Source organism: Physcomitrium patens, chromosome 4, assembly GCF_059467195.1.
Source record: "Physcomitrium patens ecotype Gransden chromosome 4, ASM5946719v1, whole genome shotgun sequence".
NCBI classification, from domain to species: domain Eukaryota; kingdom Viridiplantae; phylum Streptophyta; class Bryopsida; order Funariales; family Funariaceae; genus Physcomitrium; species Physcomitrium patens.
Genome location: NC_143413.1, coordinates 8367910 through 8383002, shown reverse-complemented (window position 1 = coordinate 8383002; position 15093 = coordinate 8367910). Strand labels below are relative to the sequence as shown.

The 15093-nt window shown below is 27.8% G+C and overlaps 1 protein-coding gene across 1 annotated transcript; it reads left to right on the top strand.

The window, feature by feature from the left end:
* Nucleotides 1–11677: 11677 nt before the first annotated feature.
* LOC112281194 (cilia- and flagella-associated protein 77) lies at nucleotides 11678–14086 on the top strand. Its single transcript, XM_024517445.3, has 6 exons — nucleotides 11678–12273; nucleotides 12434–12518; nucleotides 12734–12821; nucleotides 12957–13032; nucleotides 13160–13224; nucleotides 13492–14086. Exons 1-6 carry the CDS (start codon nucleotides 12169–12171, stop codon nucleotides 13817–13819), a joined length of 747 nt encoding a protein of 248 aa, XP_024373213.1. The 5' UTR covers nucleotides 11678–12168; the 3' UTR covers nucleotides 13820–14086.
* Nucleotides 14087–15093: the final 1007 nt, after the last annotated feature.

Here is a 15093-nt window from a genome sequence, read left to right as displayed (position 1 = left end):
ACCATTCTCCGAAACCACCTATGTCCGATTTGTGCACATAGAGCTTGAGTGAGTACCCAATCGCCAATGTAGAATTCATCACAAATTTTGAATGAAGTAGTGAACTTGTGGCATTAGTTCCGCAATGGTTCGACCATGTAGTTTCGCCCCACTTCTTGTTTGTGGATTGAGTGCTGTATGTGTTGTCTCGCGTTCTGTGTGAATATTGTTGGCTCATGTGGTTGAGATTCTGCACCCCTTCGTTGGCTATTATATTTTCATCACGCTGAACCAGTGAGAATAGTCGACATGATTCCGCGAGCTGATGTTACTTGTGGATATGTTAAATGTGTTTTGAGTGTCTGTATGAAACAATCTGTGAAAGGGGCATCTAACTTGGGCATCTATCAATAAGACCACGGATGAGTCCGGTTCTGGATTGAGTCGGAATCCTGAATTCATTGATCTACTGCGATAACTCCACAACTCACAGCGGTGACAAGTGGTTGTTAGTATACACAGCTTTCCAGTCACAGGATGATCTGCTGTACTAGTTGGGTTGAATAATTCTTTGTTTTCTTGGTTTTTGAATTTTCCCTAATAAATGTACATGATTGTAGCTTCTTCTGATAAGTGTATTTGGATTTCTATTTTTCATATTTAGTACTTACTACATGGAAAAATGCTCAATTTTATATCAAAATTGGGATGAAATAGTTATATTGAAAAAAGCAGCAATTCTTAGGTTTCTTTTCAAGTATATATGTATGTGCGTATATATATATATATATATATATACACACTATGAAATGTAAAAACATTTCGTGTAACTCGACCAATAATTAGTAACTTTGTAATTTTTTAGAATATGTAAAACAATTCTCTCAAAATACACATATTTAAAAATCTTTCAGCCAACTTATTTTTATTGTTACAACTATCTATTCATTGTTTAGAGGCGACTATTATAAAGGAAAAAATCTATTCCAAATAATATATTTACTATCTCAAAGAAATAAATGAGAAATACAAAGAAAGTACCGAGAGAGATAGAAGGATATATTGATATATCCATAATCTACAATATTCAAAGAAATGGTACAATATGGAGCTCTAGAATACATATGGATAAAAATAAATCCAATTTTGATATTGAAGTAATAAATAAATCAAGAAACATAATTTAAAATCAACACTAGTTACTTTTTTTGGAAGGTGTATATGCAAAGGTATATAGTACAAGGAGGTGTCTATGCAGTAAAAGGGAGGTATCCACTAGGTTCTTTTTGATAATGTTCATTTGATAAATTTTCTTAATATAAATATATATAATTTTATATTTTAAATGTGAATTAATCTTAAAAAAACTATAATTTAATAAAAACTTTAAATATAAGTTATTTTAAGAAAGAAAGAAAGAATTTTCATTAATCTTTTTAATTTTTTAAATGTCCATAAATTTACTTTTATAAAATAGTGCTTATTGACCAAATAGATGTACTAATTTCAGACTTATTACATTAAAAAATATAATTTTATTAAATTATAGATAGAAACTAAAATAATTCTAAATTAATAGTTTTTAAAGAAAAAGATATGTTTTTTTTTACTATGAGTGAAATTGACCAAAAACATGAGAATTGTCTAAGAATCATAGTAGTAAAAGATAGTACAAGATTTGGAATTTAGATTTGATTTAAAGGAGTATATATTTTGTAAATTTGTTGCAAGATTATACAAACCTTTTTATTTTCTTTTATATTTAAAGAAATAAGATTTATTATAAAAATAACATAATCTTAAAATTTTTTTTCAATCTAAAATATCTTAAAAAGTAGATAGAAAAATTTGGCCTATTAAAACATATAAAAATTATTCAAAACAAAAAATGTATTCTTTAAATTTTAATTATGAATAATTTTTATACTATTTTTAATATTTATTTATTCAATTCTAAAAAACAAAATTGACATGCTCAAATAAGATCATTTAAGAAAATTTAAATCAACAAAATTGATTAGTTTTACAGCTTAAAAGAAAAATCTTTTTTAAAAAAAAAATAATTGATGTTGATATTTAGTTTGGTCTTCTTTATATGATATAAATAATTGCATTCAGATAAGGCATTTTAAAAAATTACTTATCAAGGTAGATAATAATGCTAAATAAAAAAATTAATAAAAATATTATTTTTATTAAATACATTATTTAAAAGAAAGTGTTAAGATAGAAAGTATTGACTTTAGATTTTTTTATTTTAAATCTTATGATAAATTTTAAATATTAAAAGAATTAATTTTTTTAAAACATATATGAAAAACTACATAATATTTTTTTATTTAAACTATTGAAAAGATATAGTTCTTTTTTAATTCAACATCCAATATATATATATATATATATATCTCTTTACAAAATGATCTTCAAGAAGACAAGTTAGTTTAAGTTAGAAGCTATAATAAATATTATTAATGAATCTTATTTTATTTTTAATTTTTTAATTTTTAATTTTTAATCATATTATATATTTATAAAAATTTATTATCCAAAAATACAATAAATTCTATTTTATCAATCTAATTTTTTATTTTTTAATATTTTTATTCTAAAAAATTAACTATAATTTTTAAAATATTACATAATTTATATTAATTTTAGAATATATTAAGGAAAGAACTCAATTAAAGCAAATAAACAAGTGACACTCTCTCAAAGGAATAGAAATAGAGATGTATGTATATTAAAAAGGAAATTGGAATGATTATTGTTAAAAGAGAAGAAAATTAGAGACTCTTGAAACTAAACTAGAAACAAGAAAAGAATTAACAAGAGTGAAGAAAGCTTCATTCTTGCCTCTATATATACTATCTACCTAGGATCTATGTGGTGACATTCTATAGGACCTCTAAAAATGTATTGACTTTGCATGACATGTATCTTAACTTGCAAGGCAAGTTTTCTATATGGACGCTATATAGTTAGCTTGTTCCAAAAGCTATCAACATATATGGCACATGGCTAGCTTATTAACAAAGTTTCTAATCTACCAATCAACTACAAATACATATAAAGTCAAAACAATATCTAAAAAGCTTTTAAGAAGCTTGTTTACAAGATATTATGAAATTAATATATTTTTACTTACTTCTACCTATCCATATTATCTAGGTAATAATTATAATAGATATATATTGATGACATTATCCCTCCTTTTAGATACAAGTTCCATGAGTAGCAATGATCATATGTTGAGGAAGTCTAAGATGCAATAAAACGTATTTGTCATATACTCTGATCTTTGTTTCCTTCAAAGGTAGTTGATAGGTCCTCTTAGCCATTGATAATGTCTCATTTAAGAGCAAGAAGACCACCTTGTAATTTCATCATTGTTGAAACCTTCATAACTTCCTTCAAACAAAATATTTGTAATTCCATCAAGAATTGTCCTTACCTCCAATAAAATCACCAAACATCGAGAGTCTTTTTTTAGATCTTGATACTAAATACATTGTATCTTACCATCTATTTGTAGAAGAATATATTCTTTTTAAAGGTCTTTATCCTTGTTATGTCATCTTCAAGGCATTGACAATCGCAATGTATCTTCTAATAAGTCAACAAATGATGGTTCTTGAATTGAATCTGTCAGCTATTGATTTTTTATCTCTTTAATGCTATAATTATATTTTAACCACAATCTTCATTGTTCCTTTTATAACAAAAACTTACTATTCTTTATCTTGGTTTTGATGGATGACATTGATAAAAAGCCTCTACCATCTTTCTTGCATTTATAAGATTCTTTGCTAGCTTTTAAGTGCTTTCACTAATATCATATCTATACCAATAGATAAGATATTCCAACTTATTTTGGCACCGTCTTAAGTCTAAAACTTCTTCCACTTTAAAGGTCTAAGCCTTGTCTTCTTCTTGGTATGTTCACAATCTTATATGGTTCAAAAAGAGAGACATGGAATAGAAGATGGATCTTCATTGACTCCGATGTTGTATTGTGACATGATTATATAGTAAAAATATGACTAAAAATTATTTTTTAATTAACATTCTATTATATTAGTTTAATAAAAATTTAAAATATTTTAATAAGGCTTTTATGAAAGCATCTTAGTCTATTTTCTTATCTTAATAGCAAGTAGATAAAATTTAGTTAGTATTTTTACCTTCTAGGATATAGAAACTCTTTTACTGCCTTAGAAAGGCCATAAATTATTAAAATCAGGATAGAAGAGGTAAATGATTGGTATGGTTGATACTAGGATGAAGTTGAGGGTAAGATTGGACTAAAAAATCCTTAGGATATATTAGATTGATACTTGAGGGTTGACCGTTTGTGAGACAAGGTTGAAATCAGACCTCTGGTTGCTAAAATGATAGCCAAGGATAAATTAGGGATTCATTCAAAGATCAAAGATTAGGGTTTGAGAGCTAGCTTAAAGCTCTTTATAGAGGCATAAGGACTATTTTTTTAGGATTTTTAGGAACTGGACAATTGTTGTTCAAAATCAGGGTTTGTACTGGTGATTTGGATTTTATATAATATAATTAGGATTAACAATTTTGACTAGTTCGTACAATTAATATAATACCTATAATTCAAAATTTGATATTATTTGGATTATTGGGTGTGCTAAGTGTATACTAAATTTTGTGATAATTTAATGGTGTGGTTTAGAGATATCTGGTTTTTAGCATAAGAGGATTTTACAAGTTGGCAGTTTGAGGTTGGATAGGATTTTTGTGATATCTAGAGATCTATCAGTCGGATTAAGGTGAAATTTGGGATGATATTGAAGGACTTAAAGATCATGGTGCACACTAATTTTGAGTCAAAATTAACGATTGAAGAAGGAGAAATCATTGCTAGGATTTTTGTTTCACTTTTCAAGTTGGTATCTGAGTGACATTAGTACAATTTTTGGAGGTTTTCTCACAACCTGTAAATTAGATTGGGCTCAAAATTCTTGAGCATATAGAAGACTTACATTGACAATTTCATGCAAAATTTTACATCAAGTGAATAGCCAAATTAGAAGTTACAGCTTATTAAAGCTCACTGATTAGGATTAGAGCTTATAAGAAAGATTTAAATTGCTTAAATATGAAAGTAACAAGGTAATTGAGGTTTATGTGTGATTGAAGCTACTAAGAAGAATATTTTTTAGTTCTTTTGAATTGAAATTTGGATTATATTCTTCTCATATGAGTAAAATCTATTAGGGTTTCATGGATACTTGTGAAACACAACCTCACCTTCCACAATTAGGTGCCCAATGCATTCCTAAACAAGACAATACGTAATACGATACCGATAGATGTAATCAATAAGAAATTAGTCCAAAAATAGGAAAAGATCTAAGCCTATAGTAGTCCAACTTATCATAAAGACAAGTAGTCTTGTTATTATGATAAAGTAATTATACCTTTTCATCTACATTGAATTGTGGTTGTTCCTTTTGATAGGCATCTGTCTTGATCTTTTGTCATTCTTGAGCTTCCTTTAATTGCACCCTCATTGTTGTATATAGCTCAAATAAATAATCTACCAAATCTTTTGTCATAAGATTATCAACTTTTGAGAAGTCAAAAATATCAAGTCGTAGATGATAACGTACTTGAAAAACACATAAATGTAATTTTTTTTTTTGAACATGTAGGCATCTTTCAAAATAAAGTAGATTGTTCTTGAAGTCAAACTTGAAAGTATGACAAGACTTAAAAGAAGTATTCTTAATACCATAAATAAGAAAATAAGAGGATATATTTAATTAAATTTACTTAAGAAAAGTTGAATCAATAATTAATGTTAATTTCATTGCTTAAAGATGAAATTATTTTGGCTTCATTAAAAATGTCCTTTGTTAATCAAAAGTTGCATCTCCTTCTTTTGATGCAAGATAAAAACATCTAAAAGGACATTAGATATACCTTATTATTTTTCTAGCCAATAAGTGATATTAAATTTGAATCTTCACAAAGACATGCTCTAACAAATCTAGCAACGATTCAAAATACGTATTGATATGAAATATTTGAAGTTTTTGTGATTTGTATATGCGGTGATTGGACTGAAAGTGCCTTTTAGATAATGACGCCATTCTTGAATAGAATCTATAATTATAAGAAGTTTTTTTTTTGTAGATCTCATAGTTAATCTTGGCTACTGAGAATTTTCTAGAATAAAAAGCTATTGGATAGAACTTGTCATCTTTTCCTATTAGTAACAAAATAACACATATAGCAAAATTTGATGCATCTATTTCCATAAAAATATCTTAAAAAAGTTGACATGATACAAGATTGATGTAAAAATAAATATCAAATTTAAAGCTTAAGAAGATACTTTAGCTTTTTTAGTCCCATCAAGTTTGTCTTGGCATGCAAGACGTGTAAGAAGAGCTGCAACTTGAAAAAAATTCTTGATGAAGATTTTGTAGTAATTAACAAAGTCCAAAAATCATTGCACATCTCTTATTATTCTTAAAATCTTCCAATCTATAATAATTTGAAACTTCTTCATATCCATCATAAGTCCTTTATTGGAAAAGATATATCCTAAGAAGTCAACTTGAATAGTGTGGAATACATACTTTTCTAACTTAGCATACAATCCTACATCTTTAAGTTTTGTAATACACAACCAATATGAACTTTATGCTCTTGTATGTTCTTAGAATAGATTAAAATATTATTTAAGTAATAGACAATAAAATCATCTAGAAATTCACAAAAAATATCATTCATAAGATGTTGAAAATCAGATAGTACATTCATAAATCCAAAAGGCATGATATTATATTCAAAGTGCCTATACCTTATTTGAAATGTAATTTTTTATTTATCTCCTTCTTTAATTTGGATCAAATTATATGCTCCTCGTAGATCTATTTTTATATAAATCTTAGCTTGATTTTGTTGATCAAAAAGTCCAAATATCAAGGATAAAGATTACCTATTCTTAATAGTAATATTATTGAGTCTTTGATAATATATACACATTTACATTGATCCATATTTTTTCTTTACAAATAAGATAGTTCTTATACAAGATTTTGAATGGCATATGAAATTTTTGGCTCAATTCTTGTCAATGTACTTCTTGAGTTCAGCCAACTTATTTTGTGATAAATTGTAGATTGGACCAAATAGTGGTTAATTTCTTTCTTTAAGGTTGATTGATAAATCATATGGATGATGCTCTAAGAAAATATCTGTATTTTTTTTCTCAAAAATATCTTTAAAATCTTAATATTAACTTGGAATGCCACATGAGGTCTTCTCATCATTAAAAATGGATGTGGCATAAATAATAAAAGAAAATTCTTCTTTTGTAGCATGAAAGAAAGTTTTTGTGCTTACGAGTATGGATTTGGCTACATTAGACTTATAGCTTTCTATAAAACTCTTAATAATGCTTTGAAAAAAGTCAAGCTTACTAGAAAGCTAATCTATTAGAAGATTATACTATTTTAGCTAGGATAAACTTAAAACAACAAAATTAGAGAGATCTAATTACATTAAAAATTACAAAATTATTATGACCATTTATTGTTACATCTATAGGAAGTATTTTATGAATAATATCTCCAAAAAATAATGGACTGCCATCTATGACTTCTACATGTATAGGTTTTAGTTTTTTATATTACCAATATACTATGGCTTTTAACAAATTCTTTATCTAAGAAACAAGTTGAGGCTCCTAAATCTATCAAGGTAGAGGCTTTATAATTATTAGGTCCTAAATATCTATCTATTATAAAATAAGGAGAGGATTCTAAGAAAAAGATAGGACCTTCATTTGTACAAGATTCCATCTACATGATTCCTATTGTAGCTGATTTATTTTTGGATATTTTTTTCATCTTTAATAGTTGTACTCCTTATTTTGTAGTTACATTGTTTCTTTGGACAATGTTAAGTAGTGTGCTTAGCTTTTCTATAATATAAATATAGTCCTTCTTTATGACAACAAGTTTTTTTTTAATTCAATAAGACGTTTGAAATGTGTGATATTAATTTGCATGTCTTCTACTTCCAAATATTAAAATTGAGAGGTTGTTAGTATTATCATTGAATTTTAATAATGTAGAGGTTCTTTTGTATGATTTTCAAATTAAAATTTAAAAAGTCAATTGTCATACTTCATAGCATAATCAATTGCTTGACTCAATGTCTAAAGATCAGATAAGTTGAACATTAATTTCTTTAGCTCATATTGTAATCCATAGAAAAATTGGCTGATACATGCAACATCATCCCACTTGACATTAATCGTTAGTTATCAAAATTTTGAAGTGTATAATGTCACTGATCAATTGTCTTATTACAAGATACAAATCTTATTATTTGTAATACAAATTACATCATAAGTATTAACTCCCTCAATTGTTCTTGCATTTCTACCATTGCATTCTTCATTTCAAAAAGCTTTGCCATGATAATCACTTAGAAAAAAAAAAATGTCTAATATCACTCAAGACAAGCAGAAGAGAGGACTTGAGAACAAAAAAAATATTAAGAATAATATTAATTTAGAAGAAGGTAATCTGTAACTTCTAATATGCTTATGTTTTATCAAGAAAAAGGAGTAATCCATTCTTAATCAAGAAAAGACAAAACTCTAATATTGTAAGTACACTCTTGTCAATCTATCAAGGACAAGAACTTGATGAAAGTAAATAAATAAGTGAGACTTTTTTAAAAAATAAAAATAGAAATATATGTATATTAAAAGGAAAATTGGAATGACTATTGCCAAAAGGCATGAAAACTAGAGACTCTTAAAACTAAACTAGAAACAAGAAAGGAATTGACAAGAGTGAAGAAGACTTCACTCTTGCTTCTCTATATACTATCTACCTAGGATTAATATGGTGATGTTCTATAGGACCTCCAAAAATATATTGACTTTGTATAACACGTATCTTAACTTGCAAGGCAAGTTTTCTATATGGATGCCATGTAATTAACTTATTCCGTAAGCTACCAATACATGTGGTATGTGGCTAGCTTATTTATTAAGTTTCTAATCTACCAATCAACTACTAACACATATAAAGTCAAAATAGCATCTAAAAAGCTTCTAGGAAGCTTATTTAGAAGATATTATGAAATTAATCTACTTATATCTATTTCTACCTATTCATATTATCTAGGTAAAAATTACAATAGATATATATCTATGACAAAATATTAATTATTGTGTTGTAGTTCTTTCAATGAACCATAAAAATACTTTTCCATACTCCTTAATAATTTTAGAATAAATTATATTTTTTTTTGAATAAATAAATAAATAACATAAATCTATATTTTTTATTTTTAAATAAAATTATCGATATCTAAAATATATTGTGATCTTTATTTTTTAATTACTAAATATTTAAAATAATTTATAATGTGTAATTTTATTAATGTTCTTTTTAGTTGCATACTATACTACATAATGTCTTATAGATTTATTTTTTTATAGAATTAAGATTGATTTATTAGCTATAAGACATATATATTATGTATAGTAGAGAAAATAATTTAATGGTTAATATTTTAGTCAACTAACTTCTATAAAATCTTCTATACATTATAGATTAATTTAAATTGAATTGATTTATTTTTTACAGATTGGTTGTTTGATTTTAAATAAATTAATTTTATAGAAGATTTTTATTTATCATCAAATTTATAATGTTGATTTTTATTATATTAAAAATATTATTTAGATAAATTCTATACATTATTTCAAGAATACATAAACCTCTTTCTTTTATAGCTTGCACAAATGTTATTATTCCAACAAATACAACTTTGTCTTATATAGACTTCAAATAAAAAAAAAAATTGATATAATATTTTTTATTTAATAAAAATTAAAGAATTTAAGAAGTTTTATCTATTTGAGGTTTTGATTTTTTTAATCAAAATTAATCTAAATTAATTAAGTAATTTAGAGATTTGATTTTGCTAAATGATGTTCATTTGTTATAATTACATGTAATAGTTTCTAATAGAATAAATTTATTAATGATACCTCTATGAGACAAATTTTGTCTATCTACAACTTATATGATTTATTTCTTTTACCAAAAATATAATTTTTTTATTGATAGGTTTTTTTAGACAAAATAAATTTAAAAAATTAAAATTAGGAATCTTCATAAATGTTAAATATTTATGTTTCAAAAATAAAAATAAAACTATATGATTTTGAGATCCTATGTAAAGTTGTATTTAAAAAGAAGAATTTATTTCAAAGAATAATATTGGACCTTTTTAAGATGATGCATCATCAATATCCAAATAATTATATTTTTATTATATTTAGTCAAAAAAAATTAATATAAATTATCTTCATTTTCAAGTGTAATTTGAACAATGTGTCCAAATTTATATAAAATTTTTATATTTATTACATTATAATTTTTAGTGATTCCTATTCAAATATAAAAGAATATATTTGAAATTATGTGACTTAATACAAAAAATAATTTTTTAACATCTTTAAAGAAGAATTTTTAAGACAACAGTTGTAGATTATCTGCTATCAAATTAATCTTCTATTAATTATATTTTAATATATTTTTTATTTCAAAAAAATTAGTATAGCAATGATTTTATATTTATGAGAAAAAATTAAAAATCATAATCTCATAACACAAGTGAAATATATTTATATATATTTATTTATGTAACTATAGTATATTTATTTTATTTTTCAACCTTCAAATATCTATTTAAATTTTTTTGTACAAAGAATCACTTTTTTATTAAAAATTAATTTAAATATATAATTAAATCTATTTAAAAATAAAAAGTAAAAAAAAAAATATTTAAACACAATTTTACTTTCAAATACAATGACATTACATAGTCTTAAATTAAGACTAGAATACAAGAATTATTCATAACAATCATATAACTGTCATTAAATAAAAAAGAAATACATAAAAGTTATAAAAAATATTACAATAATTGAAATCAAGTATTTAATTCTAGACACAATTAAGTCACATATTAAAATAATATCTTAAACCCATAAATATGTGTGAAATGTAGTGTATGAATATTGATACCAATTTCAAAAAACAAAACTAATACATTAATGTTCAACCTAAATTTTAGTATAGGTTTTTAACTAATTTTAAAAGCTAAACAAAAGCCAACAGAAAAATAAATAAAATTATATTAATTGTGAAAGTTTAAATATATTAGTTTAAATATGTTTTTACGTTTTTGAAAGACTTTTAAAAAAAAAATACATTAATCATTTAGTAATTATGCACCTGAATTTCACCCAAATTTAAAGACATTTCAATTAGATTGTAACACAATTAATTTACAAAGTCGAATTTTTAATTCACATCCAAATATAAAAGCTTGATATAAAAAATCAATACTTTATTTACAATCGCTTACCAATATAAAACAATGCTAAAATGACCACTTTTATGATTTGAACCCACAAGTAATACTCAATAATGAAAAAACCTAAAAGATCCAACTCACAATAGTTTTTTCTTTTCTTTTCTTTTCTTATTTACATACACACATAATCTCCACAGAATAAAAATAAAGTACTTACCAATGATCATACACTAAACACCAAAAAAACAGACTAAAAAAAAACAAAAACAAAACAAAAACAAAACCCAGTCTCCATTCCTGTGCATTGGTAGATCCTTTCGCCGCCAGCATTTCATGCGAAACGGGAACTGTTATGGTGGACACGCCTTCGGTGGCAACTGCAAAAACTGTCAACGGATCAACTGATCACCAAGATCGTCAATCGTAGGATGCACACGAATTTCACTCCTTTCTTCCATAAGTTATGAATTTACTGCGTAGGGTATGAGTATGATGCATCTCGTTTAAAAGTCGAGGTTGGGTGCTTAAACGCGACCGAGAAAATCTCTTAAGCCTCCAAGCTTCAGAGTAAGCGTTCTTGGGTTCACTCCAGGAGCTGTCCTTGTAAACAGAGAGTTGGGTTCGTTCTTCAGACATCGCAAGCAATCAGAAGGGAAAAGACAAAGAAAACTATCTTCATGTGATGTTCAAAGAAGAAAGCGTCACATGAATTGGTGTTTGAAGTTGCATCGAGGTGCGAGTGCTTTACAAAGGGCGATGAAGTGCAAAAGTCGGTGAAGAGCGAGTGTTGATTCGAGTTTCGCAAGGATGGGGTTCATGCATTGTTATGCCGAGTCGGACAATCGCCGATGTGGGGTTACGCGCAAATCCTCCAAGTGGAACTGGAACCTCGTCAAAGCCGACATAGGCCATGTAATCTCCGTTGCAATGAATGACCCTCTCCGGCGTTATTCATCGTGGTCGGTCGAGAAACTTGCATCGGTGGAATTGGCCCCAAATCTGCTGTTGCATTGGGTAAGCATTTGGTTTATCCTGATAGCTGACGCCTGTCTTGGTGGGAAGTTCCGTTCAGGGAAGAAGAGTCACGCAAAAAATCCGAGACCCCAGGTTCATTTATGGGAAACCCAATGAACGAGATGCTATCGGCGTCAAAGAAGGTATGGACGTATGACCTTCAGTGATTTGAGAGTGGAGTTGTCGCCTATACTGAGCTAATGACTGCGAGGTCCGGTGTCACCGCATGCGCTGAATCATGGTGTATACTTTCTTCACTGATGAGGAAAATTCTGCACTCCACGGAAACTTGGATGCTTTCGTTCCATATACTAAAACTGATATGAAAAGAGAATCGTCTTGGACCTGGGATGGACAGTGATTGTGCACATAGAGACAGCTCCAGCTTCTTACGATCATCTCTACGGCCCTGACTTCAAGGAAATGAACAAATTAGCTGCTATCAAGTGAGTTGCTTTCTGCCAAGTCGAATCGCAGGAATTGTGTGGTCATTACTCCGAATGACGTGATCCAACGAAAGAGATTCAAACACCCTCAGTTGTTTGATCTCACTGATGCCTCTCTTTGCTGTAAATCTGCAGCAACTACTGTAGATCGAACGAGCAAAGGGCTGCTCGAGAGCGGTTTGCCATCAAAATCAAACCCAAACACACCCTTGTAACAGAATCCTTGCATCACACCTTCTGCATTGCTCTCGTTGATAGAATCAGTCTTTGATCGCCGACTGTTGTATTTACGTTGGCATGGACAGCAGTGTGTGTGATATGGGTGGTGGTTTGTGCAGAACACGAATTGGAGACTCCCCTCCGACGCGAACCCAAATCACAGATACGGGTTATCATTCCCTTTGTACGTCATTCTTCTAACTCATCACAAAGAAGAGAAAATGTCTATGCCGTGGTAAGCTTTCATTCGAGCTTTCATGCAATCTTGTTCCACAGTTGTTAACGAAACAAAAGGATACCACACCTTCGACGAGCTCTGATTATCTCTAAGAATCTGCTCATAGCCCGAAACAACCATAGAGAATAGACCCCAGGTCTTAACAGAAAACTGGCTTTTTTAGGAGTAGGTTATGAACCAGGCAACAATGAAACTATGAAATCGTGTGTGCAGTGATGGGGATTTCAACACTTTGATAGGAGGTGGTTACCAAGATGAGTGGATCGAAATGAACGAGTACTTCAAGTCGAAGTATCCAGACAGGTACATGGAATCGACGGCGCATCTGGAGATCATCAACGACAACAAAGCCACCAAGCTTCAACAGCAGTTCGTGAAAAACAAACTGCATCCGCCACCTCCGAAGCAGAGGTTCATCTTGTCCAGATTCCAGAACGTGAAGAAGAAGATCGACAATCACAACCCCATCCCATTGAACCGTGACCCTCCCTACCACAAATTCTACGGCATGTCAAGGCCCTCTCACACAAACCCACCTTGAAAGAAAGAAAGATAAAATAAAATAAAAACTATCGATACAACTTTTTTCTAAGTTTTCTGCGACATGAGTATGGCCGAAGTTTTCTTGAGATTATTAGCAACGCTCGGTAGATAGAAAGGTAGAAAGGTAAAAAGTTTCTAGGTTGCAAGCTAGTTCATTCTATCTGCACATTTTCACAATCTTGTCCAAAGTAAAGGAATGTGAAAAGCATTTTGCAACTCACTTGGGTGAATTCATTGTTGGAATTCAAGGCAATTGTTGAATGTTGGTCTATAATGTCTTATGTTTTACACAATCTTGCTTGGCACCAACATGGTTTGTTGGATTTACCTCTGAAAATAGAAGAGAGTAAATTTTGCATTGTAGTTTTGAATAAACTTAAGTTATTAAATTATTTAGGATTTTCTTTTCTTTCAAGCATCATGTTTTTAATTTAAAATCAACATTAAATAAAAATAAATTCCTCATTTTTAGTCTATTTTTTAAATAGATAAATTAAGTAATTTTTATTGAAATAATAACAAAACAAAACAAAAAGCAATTAATTTTCACAACTAAAAATATTTCTATCTAATAACTTTTTCTATTATTGATCTACAAAGTTGTTTACTTTAGTTATATAAAAACATCATCTAATTATTTTTTGTAGTTAATATGCATGCATGAGCTATGTTGCAATTCTTTGATTACAAACACATCTTTTATATTTTCTAAAAAAAATAAACAAGTTTAATTTACCACTTGATTGATTTATTTAAATATAGTGTATTAATTTAGATGTGATTTATTTAGGAATTGGAATATATTTTTCTAGCAAAAACTTATTTGTTTAAGTATATATATGTCAATCAATGTTTTTTTTTTGTTGTTGTTGTTGTTTTTGCATATGCAACCTTTAATAAATAATCTTCTATTGTATGTAGTTGTACCCAATTATTTAAAAATTATGAAACTAGTATATAATCTATATTATAAAAATCTATTATATATATATATATATATATAGAACTTAATTCTAAGCATTCGCAATTCATAAAAAAGTTTCAAAAAACTTTTAATTTGTCAAAGTACCATAGTTTTTAAACAAAGACCGTTGTTTTTCAATTCTGCATACTCAATTTAATTACAATACAATATCATTACTAAATTACTAAATCAGCTTGGAACTCAAAGAAAACACACTGAGAAGTCCAACAAAGAAATCGAGAACTCAATGGAACTCAATAGAGTAAAACGACTTGAGCTACTATTTTCTGCAAACTAAAAAACAAAAA

What these genes read in the sequence shown, in the direction of transcription:
- LOC112281194 (XM_024517445.3), top strand. Translation starts at nt 12,169, where the DNA reads ATGGGGTTCATGCATTGTTATGCCGAGTCGGACAATCGCCGATGTGGG. An exon ending in TGCTATCGGCGTCAAAGAAG is followed by an intron (nt 12,519 to 12,733) that starts GTATGGACGTAT and finishes TGGGATGGACAG; the next exon opens with TGATTGTGCACATAGAGACA. An exon ending in TACGGGTTATCATTCCCTTT is followed by an intron (nt 13,225 to 13,491) that starts GTACGTCATTCT and finishes TCGTGTGTGCAG; the next exon opens with TGATGGGGATTTCAACACTT.